The 18,855-nt window shown below is 50.2% G+C and overlaps 7 protein-coding genes across 7 annotated transcripts; 3 read left to right on the top strand and 4 right to left on the bottom strand.

Annotated features, from left to right (window-relative positions):
* Positions 1-91: 91 nt before the first annotated feature.
* On the top strand, positions 92-1,281 carry An07g03120 (uncharacterized protein; the record flags this gene model as incomplete). The annotated part of the gene is made up of 3 exons (XM_059748332.1): positions 92-518; positions 571-683; positions 745-1,281. The coding sequence occupies 3 exons, from the start codon at positions 92-94 to the stop codon at positions 1,279-1,281; spliced, it is 1,077 nt and encodes a 358-aa protein (XP_059606655.1).
* A 1,670-nt stretch (positions 1,282-2,951) lies between these two features.
* Positions 2,952-4,499, top strand: An07g03110 (uncharacterized protein; the record flags this gene model as incomplete). The annotated part of the gene is made up of 6 exons (XM_059748331.1): positions 2,952-3,029; positions 3,085-3,201; positions 3,255-3,302; positions 3,350-3,647; positions 3,702-4,122; positions 4,157-4,499. 6 exons carry the CDS (start codon positions 2,952-2,954, stop codon positions 4,497-4,499), a joined length of 1,305 nt encoding a protein of 434 aa, XP_059606654.1.
* A 254-nt stretch (positions 4,500-4,753) lies between these two features.
* Positions 4,754-5,935, bottom strand: An07g03100 (uncharacterized protein; the record flags this gene model as incomplete). The annotated part of the gene is made up of 4 exons (XM_001391356.3): positions 4,754-4,939; positions 5,031-5,225; positions 5,332-5,552; positions 5,671-5,935. 4 exons carry the CDS (start codon positions 5,933-5,935, stop codon positions 4,754-4,756), a joined length of 867 nt encoding a protein of 288 aa, XP_001391393.1.
* A 344-nt stretch (positions 5,936-6,279) lies between these two features.
* On the bottom strand, positions 6,280-12,525 carry An07g03090 (uncharacterized protein; the record flags this gene model as incomplete). The annotated part of the gene is made up of 1 exon (XM_001391355.1): positions 6,280-12,525. One exon carries the CDS (start codon positions 12,523-12,525, stop codon positions 6,280-6,282), a length of 6,246 nt encoding a protein of 2,081 aa, XP_001391392.1.
* Positions 12,526-12,842: 317 nt separating this feature from the next.
* On the top strand, positions 12,843-13,580 carry An07g03080 (hypothetical protein; the record flags this gene model as incomplete). Its single annotated transcript, XM_001391354.1, has 2 exons — positions 12,843-13,296; positions 13,381-13,580. 2 exons carry the CDS (start codon positions 12,843-12,845, stop codon positions 13,578-13,580), a joined length of 654 nt encoding a protein of 217 aa, XP_001391391.1.
* Positions 13,581-14,488: 908 nt separating this feature from the next.
* An07g03070 (uncharacterized protein) lies at positions 14,489-16,813 on the bottom strand (the record flags this gene model as incomplete). The annotated part of the gene is made up of 4 exons (XM_001391353.3): positions 14,489-15,039; positions 15,100-15,262; positions 15,330-16,523; positions 16,634-16,813. 4 exons carry the CDS (start codon positions 16,811-16,813, stop codon positions 14,489-14,491), a joined length of 2,088 nt encoding a protein of 695 aa, XP_001391390.1.
* A 915-nt stretch (positions 16,814-17,728) lies between these two features.
* Positions 17,729-18,787, bottom strand: An07g03060 (hypothetical protein; the record flags this gene model as incomplete). Its single annotated transcript, XM_059748330.1, has 6 exons — positions 17,729-17,932; positions 17,985-18,020; positions 18,105-18,292; positions 18,393-18,553; positions 18,630-18,740; positions 18,771-18,787. 6 exons carry the CDS (start codon positions 18,785-18,787, stop codon positions 17,729-17,731), a joined length of 717 nt encoding a protein of 238 aa, XP_059606653.1.
* Positions 18,788-18,855: the final 68 nt, after the last annotated feature.

Below are 18,855 nucleotides of genomic sequence, written 5' to 3'. Positions count from 1 at the left end.
AGCATATAAATTGTAGATAGAATCAGAAATGAGATCCAAGTTCCTCTTCAATCAACAATAATATAGGAATACTGCTAATCTTGTCAGCACGATGGCACTTCACGAGCGACGTTCCCCCACGTTCCTGCGCCGTCTCCTTGGAGAAACAACCCAAATCACCTCGATCCCTCCTCCAGACTTATTCAAGACATTATCCTTCGAGTTGAATGACGCGAGTCCCACTCAAGGAAGCAAGAACGATATCCCAACGATCGGAGAATGTGCCGTCCATCTCGAACTGCTCGAAGTGTTCCGTAACCTGCGTATCCAAGTCATCCAGTCCAAGGAATTAGACCACGTATTCCGTCTCGATTCAAATCGCTTATGGATATCGAAACATCGTAGAGCAACACAGAGGACGAAAAGGTGGCACTGTTTCGTGTCGCTTGCTGTTGAGAAATTCCAGGTCTGGATCCGTGCTGCGGAGAAGCAGCTTGAGGGTGATGGAAACAATGGAACGCTTATACTTCCCCCTGTTGGTAAGTTCCATTGCCGACCATAATGGGCGTATCCAGTTACTGAAACTGTCAGACATACTCATGGTCTGGCACGCATTCTTGCTCAATCCATCCGATTACAAGGAATTCTGTACACGCCATCAGCTTGATCGGATTCAGGAAGTGCCTTTTCCTTGGCCTGTCATCGTAAGTTGGCACAAGGGATTGAACTGTGATACTAACATGCTAAACAACTACTGCCATGCAGCACGGCTGTATCGACCCAACCAACTGGTCATTAACCCTCCCCAGCGCGAACAAACAATGGCTCGAATCTACAGCAAACATAACAACAGACCCTCTTATCAGTCTCACAGATACTATCAGCAAAATCCAGTCTACACCAAACCAAACAAACCAAAGAACCATCCCATCAATATCCCCCGAAAACGAAGCCCTCCTGCACAACGTTCTCCGCCAAACGAACTTCATCGACCAGATGCACGACTGTCTCTGGATTCTCTATCCCGATGCCGAAGAGATACTAGAGAGCGCTCGAAAACGCTACAACAACTTCGTTGAGTTATTCCGTCTTCATCCCGGCGTTATGCTCGTCCCGACGTTGGATATAGATCTAGTCTGGCATACGCATCTGTGTAGTGCGGCGCGGTACAGGAATTCCATGATGAAAAGGGTGGGGCGGTTTATCAATCACGACGATAAGTTGGGGAAGCGTACGTTGTATGATGGATTTGAGAGGACGAAAGAACTGTATGAGGAGCTGGAGAGTCGTGGGGGAGCTTAGCTGTGAAGGGTGTTCTTGTTGCCGTGTTGTGGTATGAATTATGTGGGATGATCACAGAAGCAATAGAATGGGATCGGATGGTAGTCTGAAACGATTGTACTATTTTAGTATCCTCTTATTGAAGTGGCTTCTGGAGCTTGGAAGAAGTAAATGATCAACACGTGCGATGGCCTGCACACGTCGGTTGACAATGTCAATTATTATAGGATAAATCTCGATATTTTAGTAGCTTGTCCAAGCCCGCAGGCATAAACATGGTCCTCAATCCTAGGCCCATGGATCGTGATTGCTTGAAGATCAGTCGGCAATATTGCGAAGGATTCCCAAAGCCCATACGCTTGATCAACCATTCTCATCGGAGCCCTTGGGTCCACGGTCAGCATCCTCGATTCTCTAGCGATGTTGCGTATGCATTTTCTTGATTCCGTTATCCTGGATATTACCTTCCATCTCAAAACGAGCCATGTACTGTGAGGTCTCATAAACCTCAACGTGGTTGGTATGAAGTCAAGTATCAGGATAAAAAGCTTGAGTGAGGGTTAGGATCAATGACGACTTCTCTTCCTCGCTAACTTTGATATCGACTGAAGGGAGGAAGAGGTGCAGTTGCCACCAAGGGCAAATTATATAAACACGCATGCTGTGTAGGCATCCATCAGCTTTGAGAAAATAAATAGTCTCATTGTCTGAGACTCGCGGCCATGTTTGTTGCCTGCCAGAGTGGCTGTTACTACTGCATCTAATAGTAGCTTTCATGCTCGTGACATAGCCAGTCCTCCGCTATGGTCTTCATCATCCCCACCAACACCAAGGAATCTCTATCTTTAGAACAATGGGTGGCCCTATATCTTATCAATTAACACACGGCAGGAAGATAAACTAAGACTGTGCCGATCATGAGATCTGTTGTTGGATACATTGACTGAAAGGAATAGAGCCATGTTCTTTGGCACCCCGGGCAATGTTGCGCGGCAAACCAACGCAATGAAGCAAGACCTTAGAATTTCGGACTAAAGCGCAACATCTCCCGTGGCCAGTAAATATTCCAACATCACCAACGCAAGCGGTTCCAAGCGGGTGGAAGATGTCTGGGTCCTCGCTGTCATGGCGGATGGGGTGCCTGGGGCTGGCCAATGCCAACCCGTCATTCTAGCGCCAGCTGTGCGTGCTTCGTCTCTTTGGCGTCTCTCCCCTCTCCCCCCCTCTTCATGGCGGCAACCCCTCGATATCACATCCCCTCTCACGCTATCTTCTCTGGCGCAGCTTCCATGTAATTTCATTGCTCATCACACTTGGCGTCTGTCAGGTCGGCCAAGACCAACCCATGGCTTATACTAACCGCTGCACTTTTCCAGCACGACACGCTGGAATCTCAGCACAGCTGATCCGTTGGGATCAGGGTAACTACGCAGGACTTATTGGCTAACAATGTCTCGTGGGGTGATATGAAGTCGCAACATTCGTGGTGTCTCCCGAAAACCATGGCATCGAAAGCTGCTTCATTGATAGGTCCCATTTAACCTGCTGCCTCCCACCATGCAATATAAATATTCTGAAGTCGACACGATCCAGAACCTGCTCCTCTGCCACATCATATTTAAGCTTAAAAAAACAATCTTCATCCTGGTGCACATATTTTGGTATATACATCGTGCTCATAAGTCGTCATAATGATAGACCTCCTGGAAGTGAAAAGACGCTACGAAGCCGTGCTGGCAGTTGAAGATAGCAGAGACAAAATCCTCCAGGTACTCTTCTACACAGCATAAAGCATAATCAGCTTATTGACTTTTTGTTTGACAGAATCTATTTGCCCAAGTTGAAAGCCTGCAGAAGGCTCTCCAAAATACACTTGGTGATGCCAAATTCCAAGAACTGAAAAAATACAAGACAGAGTACGACGATTTGCGACTTGACCAGGTACTTCTTCCCTATTTAGTGTCTAGCTTCCATAGGCTTATACAGCTCCGCAGGCCAAGTTGAGTTTTGTTTCTGTGCTTGTCGATGGTGACTGCATGAATGTAAGTCAAGCGTCCTCTGTTGTCTCGTACGCCTACTGACGACTAAGTTCAACGATGCTCTCATCCGACAAGGCTACAACGGCGGGCGCAAGGCTGCCATGCTTCTTCGAAAGTCTGTCGAGCGTCACATTCGTGATATCGACCCTCAAGCCAGTCCGAACATCCAATACCGAATTCGAGTGTACGCCAACGTTCCAGGTCTGATGAAAACGTACCGGGAAGCACACATCCTGCGTTCGAATGAAGCGCTAGATCCATTCATTCGGGGGTTCAATATGGAGAACAGCTTGTGTGATTTCATCGATGCGGGAAACGGCAAGGAGTGTTCAGATGTCAAGATACGGGGTACGTTGCCCTCTTCACCAGAGCAGACATAGCATGTGCTAACCATCACCATAGCAATGTTCGAACAAGACATTCTAGACGTCCACTGCCGTCGCATCGTCTTCTGTGGCTCCACCGACAATGGCTACGCACGCATCCTCGGCTCCCACCAGGGGTCCAACCGCATCTCGCTCGTCCAGGGAGCACCCTTTGCATGGGAAATGGAGCAGCTTGCGAGCGAGTTCCAAACCACATCCTTTCCCGAGGTCTTCCGATCCACGAAGCTCCCCTCCCGAGCATCATCCTTCAGCGCATTCAAAACAGCATCCGCCAACTCCTCACCCAGCAGCTCCCCAACCAGCCTCAGCACGCCCTCAACGCCTAAACGCAACTATGCCACAATCGCCAAGTCGAATCTCCAGGCGACATCTCCCACCAGAACAAACAGATCCAAGCGGTCCAAAATCTCAGTAATAACATTCGATATCTCCCCCTCGTACGACACCCACATTCAATTCAACAAAGTCCAGCTCAACAGCAAGAGCCAGCGAGTCGATCCGCCACCCCGGGCCAGCAGAAAAGACAATTACGAAAGACTACGAAGGTCAAAATACTGCAGTAGATATCATATTCTGGGAGAGTGTCCCCTTGGCGATGAGTGCGGGCACAGACACGGACGCCGACTGGGATCTAGGGATGTTCATGACCTTTGGTGTGTTACGCGAACGTGCGTCTGTCCGAATGATATCTGGTGTACGGATCCCAAGTGTATCTGTGGACATCAGTGTCCGTGGGAAAATCAGCAAGGGCATTGCAGTGGAGATTGCAAGTTTCCCGAGTCTATGCATGGGGTTGATAAGTCGGTTGCAGTGATTTTATAGTAGCTTATTTGGTCAATGATAATCTGTTATTCCCGTGAACCATTATATACACCATCATCAGATCATTATGATTCCTAAATATATCCCTCCAGTTTTGGATTTATAACGACGCTCTAGCCTGACGGTCGCTTCACACTATCAGAACAGTCACACACGAACTTGCATAATTTCATTTTACAAAATATAGACCAGTCTAGTCACAACACATAGACCTGTAATAAAATAAAAAAGGGAAGAGAAAACCCACTAAGCAAACAAAAACTTCGCCGCATGCTCCACATGATCATCCGAGAACGTAGCCATAGTATAATAACTGTGATCATAATCAGGCTGATACCGAATCGTCACGCCCTCCACGCCGGCCTCCTTGGCAGCTTTCTCAAAGTTCTCAGGAAGAAGCTGGCCCTGCTTGTAAAAGTTGTCTCCGGTGCCCTGCACACAAACACACAGATAAATCATTAGTACACATCCCACAAACCAACCTAAAAGGGGCCAAAATAAAAGGGAGTGTGAGTGAACATACAACATCAATCAAAACATCCAACCTCCCACCCTTCCACTTCTTCACCAACTCCGTAGCATCATGCTCCTTCCACTTCTCCTGCTGATCCTCCCCAAAGTATCCCGAGAAGGCCTTTTGTCCCCACGGGCAGTTAATCGGGTTGGTGATGGGCGCGAACGCAGACACGGACTTGTATTTGCCGGGGTTGCGGAGGAACTACATACACATTATTAGCCAAAAAAAAAACCCCCCCTTTCCTCGAGGTAACCCAAAATCCGAATCATAGATAATATCAATAAGATCAAGGGTAGTATGAACGTACCAAAGTCAAAGCCCCATGTCCACCCATACTATGACCCGTAATACTCACCCGCTCACTATCCAGCTGCGGGAACGCGGCAAATACCGTAGCGGGCAATTCCTCTGTGATGTACGTGTACATGTTGTATCCGTTGTCGTAGGGCGGCTTGGTCGCGTCGACATAGAAGCCCGCGCCGGTGCCGAAGTCGTAGCTGTCGGCTTCGCCGGGGATGTTGAGGCCGCCTATATTTTCCCCCATCCGTTATTAGCATATCCATTATTAGATTTACTACGATATTAGGGTATATAGTGCAGTTTGGTTATGGAATTAAGTAGGGAATGTGGGGGGTGGGGAACATACGAGGACTCGTATCAGGATACAGCACGGCAATGCCCTTCTTGCTCGCACCGTGCTGGAAGAAGCCCTTCTCGGAGCAGTTCTCGGCCGTGCAGGTCAAACCCGAGAGATAGATGAGGACGGGGACCTTGGAGGAGGGGTTCTGGAAGGCTTGAGGGGGCAGGTAGAGGTTGAAGCCCATTTCACATTTGGTGGAGGTGGCGGCGTGGGTGAGCTTGAGGAGCTTGCCGCCGAAGGAGGCGATGGTGGCTTTTGTCGTGACGGACATGGTGTATACTTTTCCTTGGGGATATTTGGGATGGAGAGAGTGTGTGATAGTAGTTTAGGGGAAGGTGGATGGTTTATATCAACAATGATGAGGGGAAGAAATCGGATGAGGGGAAAATGAGGGGCGGTGGATCCTCAAACTCCGGAAATTTTTGCCGTTTGAAGTTATCGGCACTATCCCGGATTTATCATCGAGAATATCTAGATGATAGATGGATGAATAGATAGGATTGATGAAGTGTATTCAATGCAGAATTAAACTAACTACCCTGCCATGCTATGCCATAGGTATCATAACCCCTTCCCAAAAAGAAAATAACGCCAATGCTTATCCATCTCCCCTGATTACGCCAAAAACACCGCGGGGATCCCGTAGATCACCGGCGCCGCACCATTCAAGTACCTCAACACACAGGCCTGCCGGGACTGGCAAACCGCATCATCCAAAGCCACTGTCTGCTCACGTCCCCCGACAAGGCCCCACATCTCCAGCGTGCTCTTGGCAAACCGGTCAATGTCCTTGTCCGTCACATCCCAGAGAGTGGCCACCAATGCCGGACTCCCCGCATGCAAGTAGTTCATCGGCGTGCCGTACGGCTCGTACTCGCCGGCTTCCGTCAGAGCACCGCTGCTGCAGCCCATCAGGAATGTGATTGCGCACCGGTCAAGACGCTTGATCGTCCGCGCCCGGCAGTACTGCGCGCCACTGCCGTGTCCGAAGTACAGAAACACGTCGTTCGACTCTAACCCAGTCTTGAACTCCTCCTCTGTAGGCTCCCGGTTGGCCACTCCGTTCCACCCCTCCAGCTTCAAAAGGTCCTTCTCGAAGGTACCCTGCGTGGTTTGCAGATCACCAGTGGGGTTAAGGAAATAGGTGCCATTCTTGCGGCTAATCGCAAAGCCAGCCTTGTTCTCCGCCCCTTCGTCGCGGAATCGCACGATTCGGTCCCGAAGACATTCCAAGGAGGGCACCCGGCACACGGGGAATCCCTGGAGACACGGAAGAGACTCCCACGGGAACATATGCAAGGATTTGTCCAACACCAGAACAGTACGGTTCGGCGAGGGGTTGCCTTGCTCCTTCCGGACGTGCTCGTGGTACCCTCTCAGAGCGTCAAGGGTTTCCACCACCATCATGTCGAAGTCAATCTCATCGTACGCATTACGCTCCCCCTGGAATTGCAAGATATCGACCACAAAGTAGAGAAGGTCCATCAACGTCTCTTCGGGGTCTTCTTGGTCATCCAAGTCCTTGACACCAATGAACAGTTCAAGCACATTTGGATGAAGTGTCAACCGCGGACTTGCTGCTCGCCCGCCCTTGCGGCGTGAGGGTAGGTGCTTGTCGAGGATGTTATGGAATGCATCTGCGAACCGCGCAAGTGAACGAGTCTCATGAGGGACCGGAGAGAATATTCCGCGGAATCCACCGAACCAGACATTTTCAATATGTTGCAAAAGAGCTTCCATCCGACGGTCCAGTGCTTCCCGGTTTTTCCACCAGTCCTTCTTCATCTGCCGGTCGGTTTGGTGCTTAGCTGCATGCGCACTTTCGTTGGCCAGCCGGATAAGCTCCTGCATATCTCCCTTGCCATCCTCGAACGTGTATTGCTCTTCCTCGTCCTCTGAACTGCCACGCTTGAGAGGTAAACGCAACAAGAACGGCGAACGACCCTTTTGCAACCGCGACACCACAAATTCAGTACGGTCACTGCTTAAGGACAGAGAAAGGACGTTCCAGTTTTGCGGAAGAATGTCAACATATTCTTCAGTAAATCGTGAGCAGAGATCCTCTTCCGGTACCACTGCAGACTCGGCAGTCGGCCAAAGCAGGGGGTCGCAGTAATCTGCGAGTTGTTTGTCAAGAGCGATGGCAGCGTGCTCCCGGGTAAAAGCACCAATGCGGCCAACCTCGTTCACATTTGCTGGTGACTGAGAGAGCGAAACAAGGTTATCAAGTGCCGTGACATGAGTCAACATAGAGATACGGCTCATCAAGCGAGAGGCGGCATGGCTGTCAAGGGTCGATCCGAGGGTCGTAGCAAGCGGGAAGATGGTGTTCAGACTCTCGCTCGCTTTGGCGAGCATCACAGAGAAGTCCTCTGTCGGCTTAGGCGTCTTGGAGCGAGTACCTCTCGTAGCCGTCTTTGTTGGCGCTCGTGTCCGGCGAGTGGTAGTCGTTTTACCAGTGCTGGTCTGGCTCGCCGTCTTACTTGGTGACTGGAGCGACGGAAGGGAAATAGTCGATTCAGGGAGAACACAGTACACTGCATGGGTGGCGAAATTCCGGATGGCATCGGCGAGTAGATGCTCACTTTCTCCAATGTGCAGGGAGATCTGACTGTCCCTAGAAGTGGCAAACTTGCGCGCATCTTCCAGCAAGCTGGATGCCTTTTCAAAGTCCCGTAGTGAACGCAAGCATGCTGCTTGCTGCCGAAGAATGTCGCTCCGCAAATGTAGAAGTGACGTCGAATCTGTCTCTGTCGATTCGGAGCTGGGGCTTGACACCTTGGGTGCGCTTGTAGTTCCTGCACGAGTTCGGCGGGTCGTCGTCGGCGCCCGCTGCCTCGTCTTCCTAGCAGTACCTTGGACCTGTAGCTTTTTCATCTTCTCATTAAGGTCTGCTACACCTGAGAGAACGTCCAATGGCTCAGAAGCGCCACATTCAGCCATGAGCCTGTCGGCTTCGAGGAGAGCACGGTGTTCATCGCGGTAACGACCCTGTGCTCTATGGAGGGAAGCAAGGCCGATCTGAAGCGAAACAAGCTCGATACTGTTGTCGAGCTGCTTGGACAATGACTCGGCTGCCGCAAGAAGCTCCTGGCCTTCCTTCATATGCCCGCCATATATCCAGTGCGAGCCAAGCTGCGCTTGTGAAGCGATCAGACGGACATTGGCGTTTAATGTCTTGTTAATCTTCAGCGCTTGCTCGCCGTAGTAGATGGCGTCCTGGAATAAACCGTGATGGGCGGAAAGGCTCGACAAGTTCAACAGAGCCATGTGATGCGAACCTATATGAGGCCAAAAAGGGGCACCTTGGGAGTACACGGCAAGGGTTGCGTTCGCCTGTGAGACCTCCAGTTTTGCCATTCCTTCAACCACAGTTTCCAGTTCAGAGTTTTCGTTTGATTGAGCGATCTTGTCTTGTTTTCTCTGGGCGAGCTTTTCGATCTTCGCCCAAATCCTGCAATTTAGCCTGACAGACAATTTGCCAAAAAACAGAGCATCATTGATCGAGCCCTGAGCAAAAGAGAGCCGTGAGCTCATGAAAGCCGCATCGGCCACCAGTCTCTCCCACATAAGCTTCGACAATACCGAGCAAGCATTCAGATCTTCTTTCTTCTGGTTGTTCTCATACATCGTTCGGGCTGCTGAAAGAGTACTTGCTGCTCTCTGAATGTCACCAACTTCAAGAAGATATCCCACCCGAGCTAGCTTGTGGGACAGCAATGCCAGGCAAGAGACGTCGCGTTGACTGAAATATTGGTCCGCTCGGCTCAGTAATTCGTCTGCCTTTGTACAGTATCCAAGGCGGCTGTACTGGAGTGCCAGCCGTGAAAGAACGATGATCGCTTCGGAGAAGTCGCTAGATCCTTTTAGCTCCGTCACGCGCAAGACCAGTTCAAGCGTGGAAAGCTGCAATTTCCATAGTCCATGGATCTCAGTATAGTCGACGATAGCTTTCATCTGAAGCAAGAAGTGGTCAACGTCTCCAACGCTTGCAACTACCGAGTCCCAGCCATTGCATTCCCGTATCAACAGGTTCCACCAAGTTAGCACACTCTCCAAATCCTTTGGCTGGAGAGTGCCTTCGTGAAGTCCTAGCGTGAGTCGGACGGAATTTCGTATATGCCCTGCAAGAGGCGAGAGGTCTGAATCGTCGCCAAGTTCTTCCATGTCAAAATTGCTTGAGCCAGCCTCAATGACTTTCTGTAGTATGTCAGAATCCAGAGAGCCCGGGTATTCAAGCGAAAAGCGCAAGGCCGTGAGCACCACCCGCAAGCGCCGGATTGGATGGGTTTTTGGAGAGTATAGTTCGAGAAGTTTGGTCAGGAGCAGACCGAATGTAGACCGGAAGGAGTTATCGAGTGTAGAAGCGGAGGCTAAGTCGGTCATGATACCTAGCTGCCATTCGAGAAGATGCCCGCTCTGGAGATTGGTCAGATCGTCATCGTCGAAGACGCCATATGTTTTGGCCGACTTGCTCCTCAGGTTCATCTTCAGAAACGCATAGAGAACACGGCCAAGCATGAAACCACCGCTCTTAGGATCCTGACACATCCGATGAGGGAAGCACCCTTCCGTGATAGACAGCACTTGGTCGAGAGTCCCGGTCAGTAAATGTTCCTCAATCGACTGCTGGAAAGCTTGCTCAGCCTCACGGGCAACATTAGCCTCTAGATAGAGATGCGCGAGCTTCTCGTATTTGAGAGGCGTGAAACCCGCAACCTTCTGAGCCGGCGAGCAATCTGACAGGAGCGTCGCAGACTGCTTCAGCAAAGGCACGAGCTCCCGAACTCCTTTGCCAGACTCCCTTTCCTTGATGTACCGAGACCAAAAGAGATTTGACAGCTTCACGAAGCAATTACCAATGCTTTCGGCAACTGAATCGGACGCTTCTCCCGCTGACCCCATTGTTATCAGTAGGCGTTGGCTGTCTATCAATGTTGACTGCATTTCCTCCCAGGGCGGTCTCTGTGACAAGACAGATAGCCTTCCAATGGCAATGACAGAATCGATGGCTGCAAGGGCGATATTCCGAACCGCAGCAACACGTTTCTGGAATGGTTCTATTTCCTTCCCTTCGTCTTCGGCAGGTTTGCGTCCAACGTAGCGTCGCAGAAACCTAACAAAACCGTTCAAGTATCCGTAGATTCGATAAGAAATTTCGTCATCATCCTTTTTCGGGCTTTTCTCCCTTGAAGCAATGTCTCCGAAAAGGCCCATAGCAAGCTTCTTCAGTTTGGCGGCTTCAACCAACAATTCGTCAAGATCGTTGGCGCTACCTTTGAGTGGCATACATAGGACATTGGTGGCTTCCTTGATTGCCTTTGCCAGTCCAGAATAATGCTTTGTGGCCTGCTTCAAAGCTTGAAGATGCAATGATGCAATCTTACAACGTACGGTCGCGAGAGAAAGACACTGTCCGTCAGAGAGAGGAGTCAGAGTTTCCGTGTACAATTGTAAGGCTTCGTCGAAGCATCCCGCTTCCTGAGCGAGCTGGCCCAAAATGGTCGCAATTTTTGCCACGGAGATATTATCGTTCATGCTGGGCGAGGAACGTTTTTGCACGCTGGTAAAAGTCGATTGCAGTCGAACAATGGCCTTGTAGGTGGAAGCGAAATCAGATTTTGTAATTCCTTTGCTCTGATGAGCATAGTTAGCAACGTATCGTGCCAAGGGATCCCACATCTCCTTAGCATCATCGCAGACATGGCCCGAGATCTTCCAGGACATGCAACGGATCTCGAGTGATAGTAGTTGAAAAGTTAATGATGTGGTCGGCTTTAGTCGGTTCGTTGTAGTCTGCTGTGAGCTGGAGCATAGGGATAGCACTGTATTAGACAATAGTTGAAGCTGCATGGCGGCTTTATCCTTGGTGAGAGCGCCTGCTTCTAACGCAGCGAGAGTCACATTTGCCGGGCTGCTCGGGTCCGATAATTGCAGGGATGGTGTCGCGTTCTGAATCGTTGCGGCCTTCTTTTCAGTAGAAATAAGTCGAAGCGCATTCGACTGGTAAGACACGATAAGACCATACAGAGAGCCCGCATGGCTAATATTAGAAAAGGTCAAAAGGTCAGACATCCGTTCCTTGGTTGTTTCGCCTTCCTGTTCTACCGGGCTCCCTTTCCGGCTTGAGCCTTTACTTCCACCACTGGCTTTGCCATCGAGGTATTGCTGGATCCTTCGTTTCAATGCTCTGAGTTCCTTGTAGGCCAAGTCGCCCAGACCCAATGAGAGAAACCTCCCTGCTAGAATGCATGCACCTTGTTCGAGTTGTACGTTGGGTGTCCCTTTCTCCTGATCACTTTTCAACGTCCTCAAGCATGACAGAGACATAGCCGCGCACTCTGCCACTGCTAATATCCCATTATCTGTTTTTGTTGTTGCACTCTGTAGGGACAATTTCGACTTTCTGGGGGATTTCGCGACACGAGTGGGAGAGGGCGATTCGCGCGGAGTACTAGTCGTGGAGGATCGAGCGTCATCGCGTTTCGTCGATTGTAACTTCACTGCTTCTGAGAGTGTTTTTAAAGTCGAGTTAAAGACCTCCGTGGCGAGGACAAGCTTCTCCTGGTTCGATAGACGCGCCGCATCCTGATCGACCACTGTGCTCAAAGCCGCTTCTGCCACAGAGACCGTCGTCCGAGATCCTCTAGTTGTTTTTGTTCGACTGGTAGTGGATGATGCTTTCGTCGTCCGGCCTACCCGCTTCACTGTCGCACTTTCGATATCTGGGGACGCTTTCGACGAACCGCGGAGTAATGTTTGGAGGGATGAGACGGTGCCATTAGAACATGTGGAGGTTGAGCGGACGGCCTGCTTCACCGATTCTACAGGTGAACCGGGGAGTAGCGTCGAGACCGTCATGGTTGGCGGAGTTTGAAGTTAGACAGTGCTGCGGTCACTGACAATTGAAGGTCGTGGGGTTTCCTTTCAAGCCATGCCTTCGATGTGATCATGACAGCCGGACGGGAGCCAAGCAAAGGCGCGTTGTCGCAGCAACCGGTCTGGGACTAATCCCAATATAGACTAGTGGATCCTGACTCCGAACCTCCGATTGCCTCAGGCCGAACTGCGGCAGATAATTGTGTGCCACAGCAAGTGTACAGACACCCCAGTGAGGCAGCTTTGAGAGCATCTCGACGTCGCAATTCGACACAGTCCCCAGGATGAACCTCTTCATCATGAATTCAGCACGACCTTCCCTCCGGCATCTGGCCCAAGCGGTCCCGGCCCTCCGACCTGCCGGCGCTTTCCACATCCCAACAACTCAATTACATTATCGGCTACAGTCCACTTCTTCCAGATCGATACCCAGATTCGCTCAAACGTCAATATGGACATCCATGATCCCCAAGTTCATCCGGAACCGCGGCGCTAAAGAAACCAAGCCGTATAAGCCAAAATCCAAGGAATGGAACCCCGCAAGTTTCTACATCATCATCTTCATCCTGATCGGATCTCAGGCCATCCGGATGATCGCATTGAAGAATGACTATGCGGCGTACACGCGATCGACAGATGCGAAGATTAGGCTCCTCCGAGAGGTGATAGAAAAGGTGAACAATGGGGAGAAGGTCGATGTGGAGAAATTGTTGGGCACGGGAGATGAGGCGAAGGAAAGAGAATGGGAGGAAGGTTGGTGCTTGCTCGCTCTTACTTTACCGTTCTACCATACTTGGAAATCTGCTTTTACTGACATGGGGCTCTTCTTTGATATAGTACTCCGTGAGATCGAAGCGGAAGATTCATTATGGCATCGCAAGGCGGCCGCATCGGAAGCTCAGCAAGAGCAGGTCGAGGAGCCAAAACAATCGATAATGAAGTCAATTATTAAAGAGCCTGCTGTACCTGCTGAGGGACCTCGGGATCAAGGTCTACCTGCCGATAGCCCGTCTAAGAAGAAGCTCAATTTCTTCTAAGCAGATGTGCGTCTATTGATGGTTAGCATCGCCATAATGAGGTTGCACCCAATGCTACTATCAAGATGCTATTCCGGATGATGAGGATGAACTGTGCATATACGCCCAGGCGAGGCTCCATAGGTGGTTACTGTCGGAGATACAAAAACTGTTCAGAATATGGTCCTCATTCATTTCTTGAACCGAAGTACCGCAGAGGAACCAACAACCTCTAACAGCATACTGGCTAGACATAGTCCTCGTCTGCTTGAGCGTGGCCATCATCTGATTTGACTTTTGCACAAATACGCCTTGCTCCCTCTCCTACTCTTCAATTGATACCCACATAGCATTCACATGTATCCCAAATAATGTATTATTCGTGGGAAGCATTCCGGACAGGTCATACATCTGTAATATAAGCCATTATACAATGAAAAGTCGATAACAATCTTGACCACAATTTCACGAAATTGAGCAAAAACGCACAATGTGGGGGCGATGTAGAAGTCCTGCAGTAGTATAAAAGACAAAACTTGAATGGACCATGTACTAACGACATTCATTAATTAACAGTGCTGGTACAGCAGCATGTAGCGTCCTTGTTCTGGATATCTGGATCAATATCTGCAAGAATATATATTAAACCAGGGATTGCCCGGAACAGCTTGAATCAGGCTTGAAATGAAACGGATCACAACTGTTCATCCTGAACTTCTATCTGCTTTTGGTACATGTGCAAATGGAAATCGCGTCTGTGTAGTACATAGAAACGGAGGTCACAGGGAAGTCTTTGCTCCAAGCCAGAAATCTAAGAACCAAGGAAAACAAGTTGGGTAGTATGACAAAAGAAGATATTTCCATTTAAACAAAAGAAACAAAAGGATACAGAAACCGATTCGTCGCTATGAAAACATGAAGATGCTTATCTATTGTTTGGACTGCTGAAGGAATTTAGGCCAACGGTCTGCCGAGGGGATCGGAACGCGGCCAATGTTCTGATCCAGATCCAGGATCAGTTTGAGAGCGTTCCTGGATCTGAGGTAGGGCAGAGGAGCCTTGGCGGTCTGCAGGCCGACGCCAGGTTCGATTTGTCCAGCCGGGGTAACTTCGGGTTGAGACCCGGGCATGGGAAGCATCTTCTGCAGGATCTCATAGGCGGCAAGTGTGAAACCGAACTGTGGGGATGAACGAATGATACGAGCTGGGCCTCCCTTGAAGAAAGCCTTAAATCCTTCGTCCCTCCAAACAGTGGCCGCGCAGTGACGCAGTCCGGTGTACTTAATCTCACCCTTGCGAGCTTCGACCTGCAGACGGGTCTTGATCACGTCGCACGGGGTAGTAAGGTAAGCTGCGGGCATACCGGCAATAGCACCTGCGGTGAGCAATTGCACGACGCCGAGCTTGTGCGTGGGCGACTCGCCGAAGAAGTCGGACTTGAGGTGCGCATAGGTAGGGAAGTAGATGGCGGAGAACGGGACTGGTTGGTGATTCATTAGATGGGCACAAGCAACTGGATAACGGGGCGCAAATCACTTACCATCACGAAGCAGACAGGCACTTGCTCCCTTGTACAGACCCATCAAACCCAGGTTCTTGACGATCCAGAGTGCAGAGCGGCGAGGAGCACCCTCAACAGACTTGGCGATCTCACCCTGGACTTGGAGACGAATCTTGACAATCTCCAGAGGGTTGGTGAAGATCTGAAAGACTTGCAGTTAGCATTTTGACCCTCTTCGATGAAGCTAGACTTCTGTCAGAATAACTTACAACTTGACAAGCTCCTGCAGTACCACCGGCCAAGATCTCATGACCAGTCCAGATCTTTCCATTCTCCTTGTTGGTGAAATGCCCACGCACAAGGTCGTTCACAGTGAGCTTGATAGCCTTCTCGGGGGCGACACCAATCAATTGAGGGATGACACCAGAGTACAAGCCGGTAAAACCCTCGTTCCGGATCACTTTCCTGAAGCAATCCAGCGAGTTGTTGTACAGTCTCTCTCCGACGCGAGTTGAGCGCTGGTTCTGCATACGGGTCTTCACAAGATCAATGGGGTACACCATGAAGGCTCCGAAAGCACCTGCAAGACTGCCCAGGGCGAAATGGTGGACGGATTCCAACACACTGTACAGCACCGACTTGGACTTCTCAGCAACCTGGTGCGCCTTATCCGACGCAGCCTGTCCAGCAACTGCGAGGGGCATGCGCCACGATGCGTCAATGACCTTGGCGAAATCCTTCTGCGAAAGTCTCCCAGAGGGAGCATCCAATCCAGCGAAGTGGAAAAGGATGTCGGCCTCCATAGGAGTGAAAAGGGAGAACCGGGTAACACGAGCAGCAGCATTCAAGAAATCCGCACGCGTGATCTTGCCATCGTCGCTGTGCTGGGCCGCCTCACGCACAATAACATCAATGATATCCATCTCACGCATAATGTTCTGGAAAGCACGGACGGTGGCATAGGAGATCTTGGTACCGGCAGAGATGTTGCACAGACTGGGAAGGTTTTCCAAGACATAGTCGGACAGCTTGTGCTTCGAGGTCTCGAGAATGATGCGCTGGAAGTCTTCGGGCTCGATGTAGCCATCACCGTCCTTGTCGAAAGCGTGGAAAGCTTGCCTAATACGTTCTCCCTGCAAGCCGCGAAGCATCTGAGAGAATTGAGGGTATGTCATGTCGTGTCGGTGCTTGGTCTTTCCGGTGTAGAGGGAAGCCCATTCTGAGTTCCAATCGAATGGAATGCTTTCGCTGCTCTTGCTCAGATTGCACACTTCCTTGAAAGTATCCCATTTCACGGTGCCCGTCCCTTCCGTGTCGAACAATCTAAAAGCGATCTCGTATTCTGCGTCGGGTTTGTCCAGGAGGTTCTCGAAAGTTGCCCAGTCGGCAAGGCTGACTTTGCCAGATCTGCGTCTGTCGGCGACCATAAAGAGAACACCATAGTGCTCGCGTTTGATTTTATGCTATTGTCAAGAGAGTACCGACATGCATTAGCCAAGCAGGAACCCTTGCGAATCGTATGACACATACAGCACAATCCGGGGGATGAACGGCAAGGATCAGGGTGACTCACGTAGTCTTCATACTTGGGAGCAATAGCATTCACGAAATCCTCCTGGCTCATGTAGAGCTCTCCCGTCTCCTCATCTTTGCGTGCATGGCGCAGGAAATTGCTTTTGATCTGCTGCGATGGCTGGGGCTCCTGGGAGGTGCCCACCAGGGATTCCTTGACTGCGTCCTTCACACTAGCCATGGTGAAAAATACAGCAATCTATGAACAAACGCCAAAGATGACAGATGCAATTCCAAGGAAACCCAACGGAGCGACAAAAAGAACGGAAAGGAAACCACGCAATTCAAGCAAGCGAGGGGAGGACCGGGAATAAGAAGGGGTTGGGGATAAGACGAGGGAGTGGAGCAGGGGGATTAAGACAAAAATAACGGGGGAGCGAAAGCGCTTTGCGCCTGAGCGATAATCGATCGATCAATAATAATATTTTAATTCCCGGGGGTGGGCAGAGTGAATCATACACTGACAGCTGGGAGCTGCGTAGAAAAAAAAAATGGGGCCCAGCAGTCAAGAAAGGCAAAGATCCTGACTTTTACAAGATTTTAATTAACTATTTGTGGTTTTAACTAATTTTTTCGTTTTGCTTTTTTTTATTTTTTCCAATTTTGTGACCTTTTTTTCACATTCATCAGCACAAGCCTCACCTGGACAATCGGATAAAAAGTGTCTTTTTCAAATTTGTTTTTTTTTTTTCTATTTGCCTACTGACCTTGGGGCTGAGGGCGAATCAACCAGCAACATGGGGCGATCTCACCGCCCCTGGCTGGCATGCATGTTGTTATCTAATTAACCGCTCCGGTGAGGCCTTTTCCTTATGCTTATGGCCTTATGCATTGGAGTTGGCCCCGAACCCTGGTCAAGCGCGGCTTCCTTTCTTATTTAACTCCGCACGCAAGACCCTCACTCCCCTCACAAGGCAATTCATATACATGCCTTCATGGCTGATAATTTGCCAGATTGAATACATATCTATCATGAGGTACCAACTTCATATGAATCAAACTTTTTTAAAGAAAATTCTCCTGTCCGAAACCTAGTTCTCCCGAAACAATGGAAAGCCACGCTGACCCAAGGGACACACCCTCGATCCACGCCCCCTCACGGATCACGGATTTCGCCATGGACAACCAACTTCTCTCGGCGTGCCACGGTAACTCCGGAACTTTGGCCACCTTCGATTATATGATAACCAACCACTGGGCTCCCTTTAGGCCAGACAACCAGGATCTGAAGCACTCCCCCAACTTCCCTCCCAAGAGTAGCGAGCCCGTTATCTAACGGAGTAGGGTGGTCAAGATGCATCTCAATTCTTCAGTGAGAGTAGCGAGCCCATAGCAACTTGGGATATGCGAACCCCTCTATCGGAGTTCATCTGCCACCAAGACGCGGCCTGCGACCCGATCTCGGAACGCCATCAACGTACAGCTGAGGGGTTCAGACCGGATTTGGGTTTCCAGGTGAACAGCAGCCGCACATCAGACGAGTGATACTGTGTAGTAATGCAAGGCTTCCGGGCTTCACATGACATCGCCGTCTGACACACAGAATTGGAGTCTTTCTCCCCGTCTCGGGCCGATATGTTTGGGTCACCCGCGAATGAGATGAGCTGCTTCCACGAGAAGCGTCTCCGGCTCGGTGGGGACCCGGGACAAGCAGGAGAAACTAGGTAAACTATGAGTTGATAGTCTATTCATCTTACCTAAGGATTAGACCTTCCCCATACTCATGGGCGAGTCTATCCCCCAACTAAACGAGCCCAAACCTGGAGAACCCGGGGAGGCTTGTTTCCACTGTGGCTCAGCAAAATCGTCAAGGCGTACGGGGAGCCGCAGGTTCTGTGCGCCTGAAAGGCACACGAATTGAACAACATTCGTAGACGAAACCCGGAGAGGAAGGTTGTACCGAAATATCCCTAAGCATGGCCTTTAGCCTAAGGCACCAAGGGGGGAAAAGGCACGGGACCAAAATTTCTCCGAGAGAAAACACGGCGCCACTCCACCTGGCATTTCCAGGTCTCGGCCTCGGCCTTGCTCCGACCTGTGCAGTTCTTCTCCGAATTGCTGTCCTCACGCGATCAGGAGGGAACTTCCCCCAAGACTGGAATGAGTAGCTGAGCAACAAGTTTCACCGAGAACTAGACCGAGGTAGGAGTATCATGTCATTCAATATACTCATCAAGCAGCTACTTTTACTAGTTCTCAACTCCCTGCTATATTCAATACACA

The sequence above is a fragment of the Aspergillus niger genome (assembly GCF_000002855.4).
Source record: "Aspergillus niger supercontig An07".
Classification (NCBI taxonomy): domain Eukaryota; kingdom Fungi; phylum Ascomycota; class Eurotiomycetes; order Eurotiales; family Aspergillaceae; genus Aspergillus; species Aspergillus niger.
The sequence above is the reverse complement of the archived record's forward strand: the minus strand, read 5'-3'. Positions and strand labels throughout refer to the sequence as shown.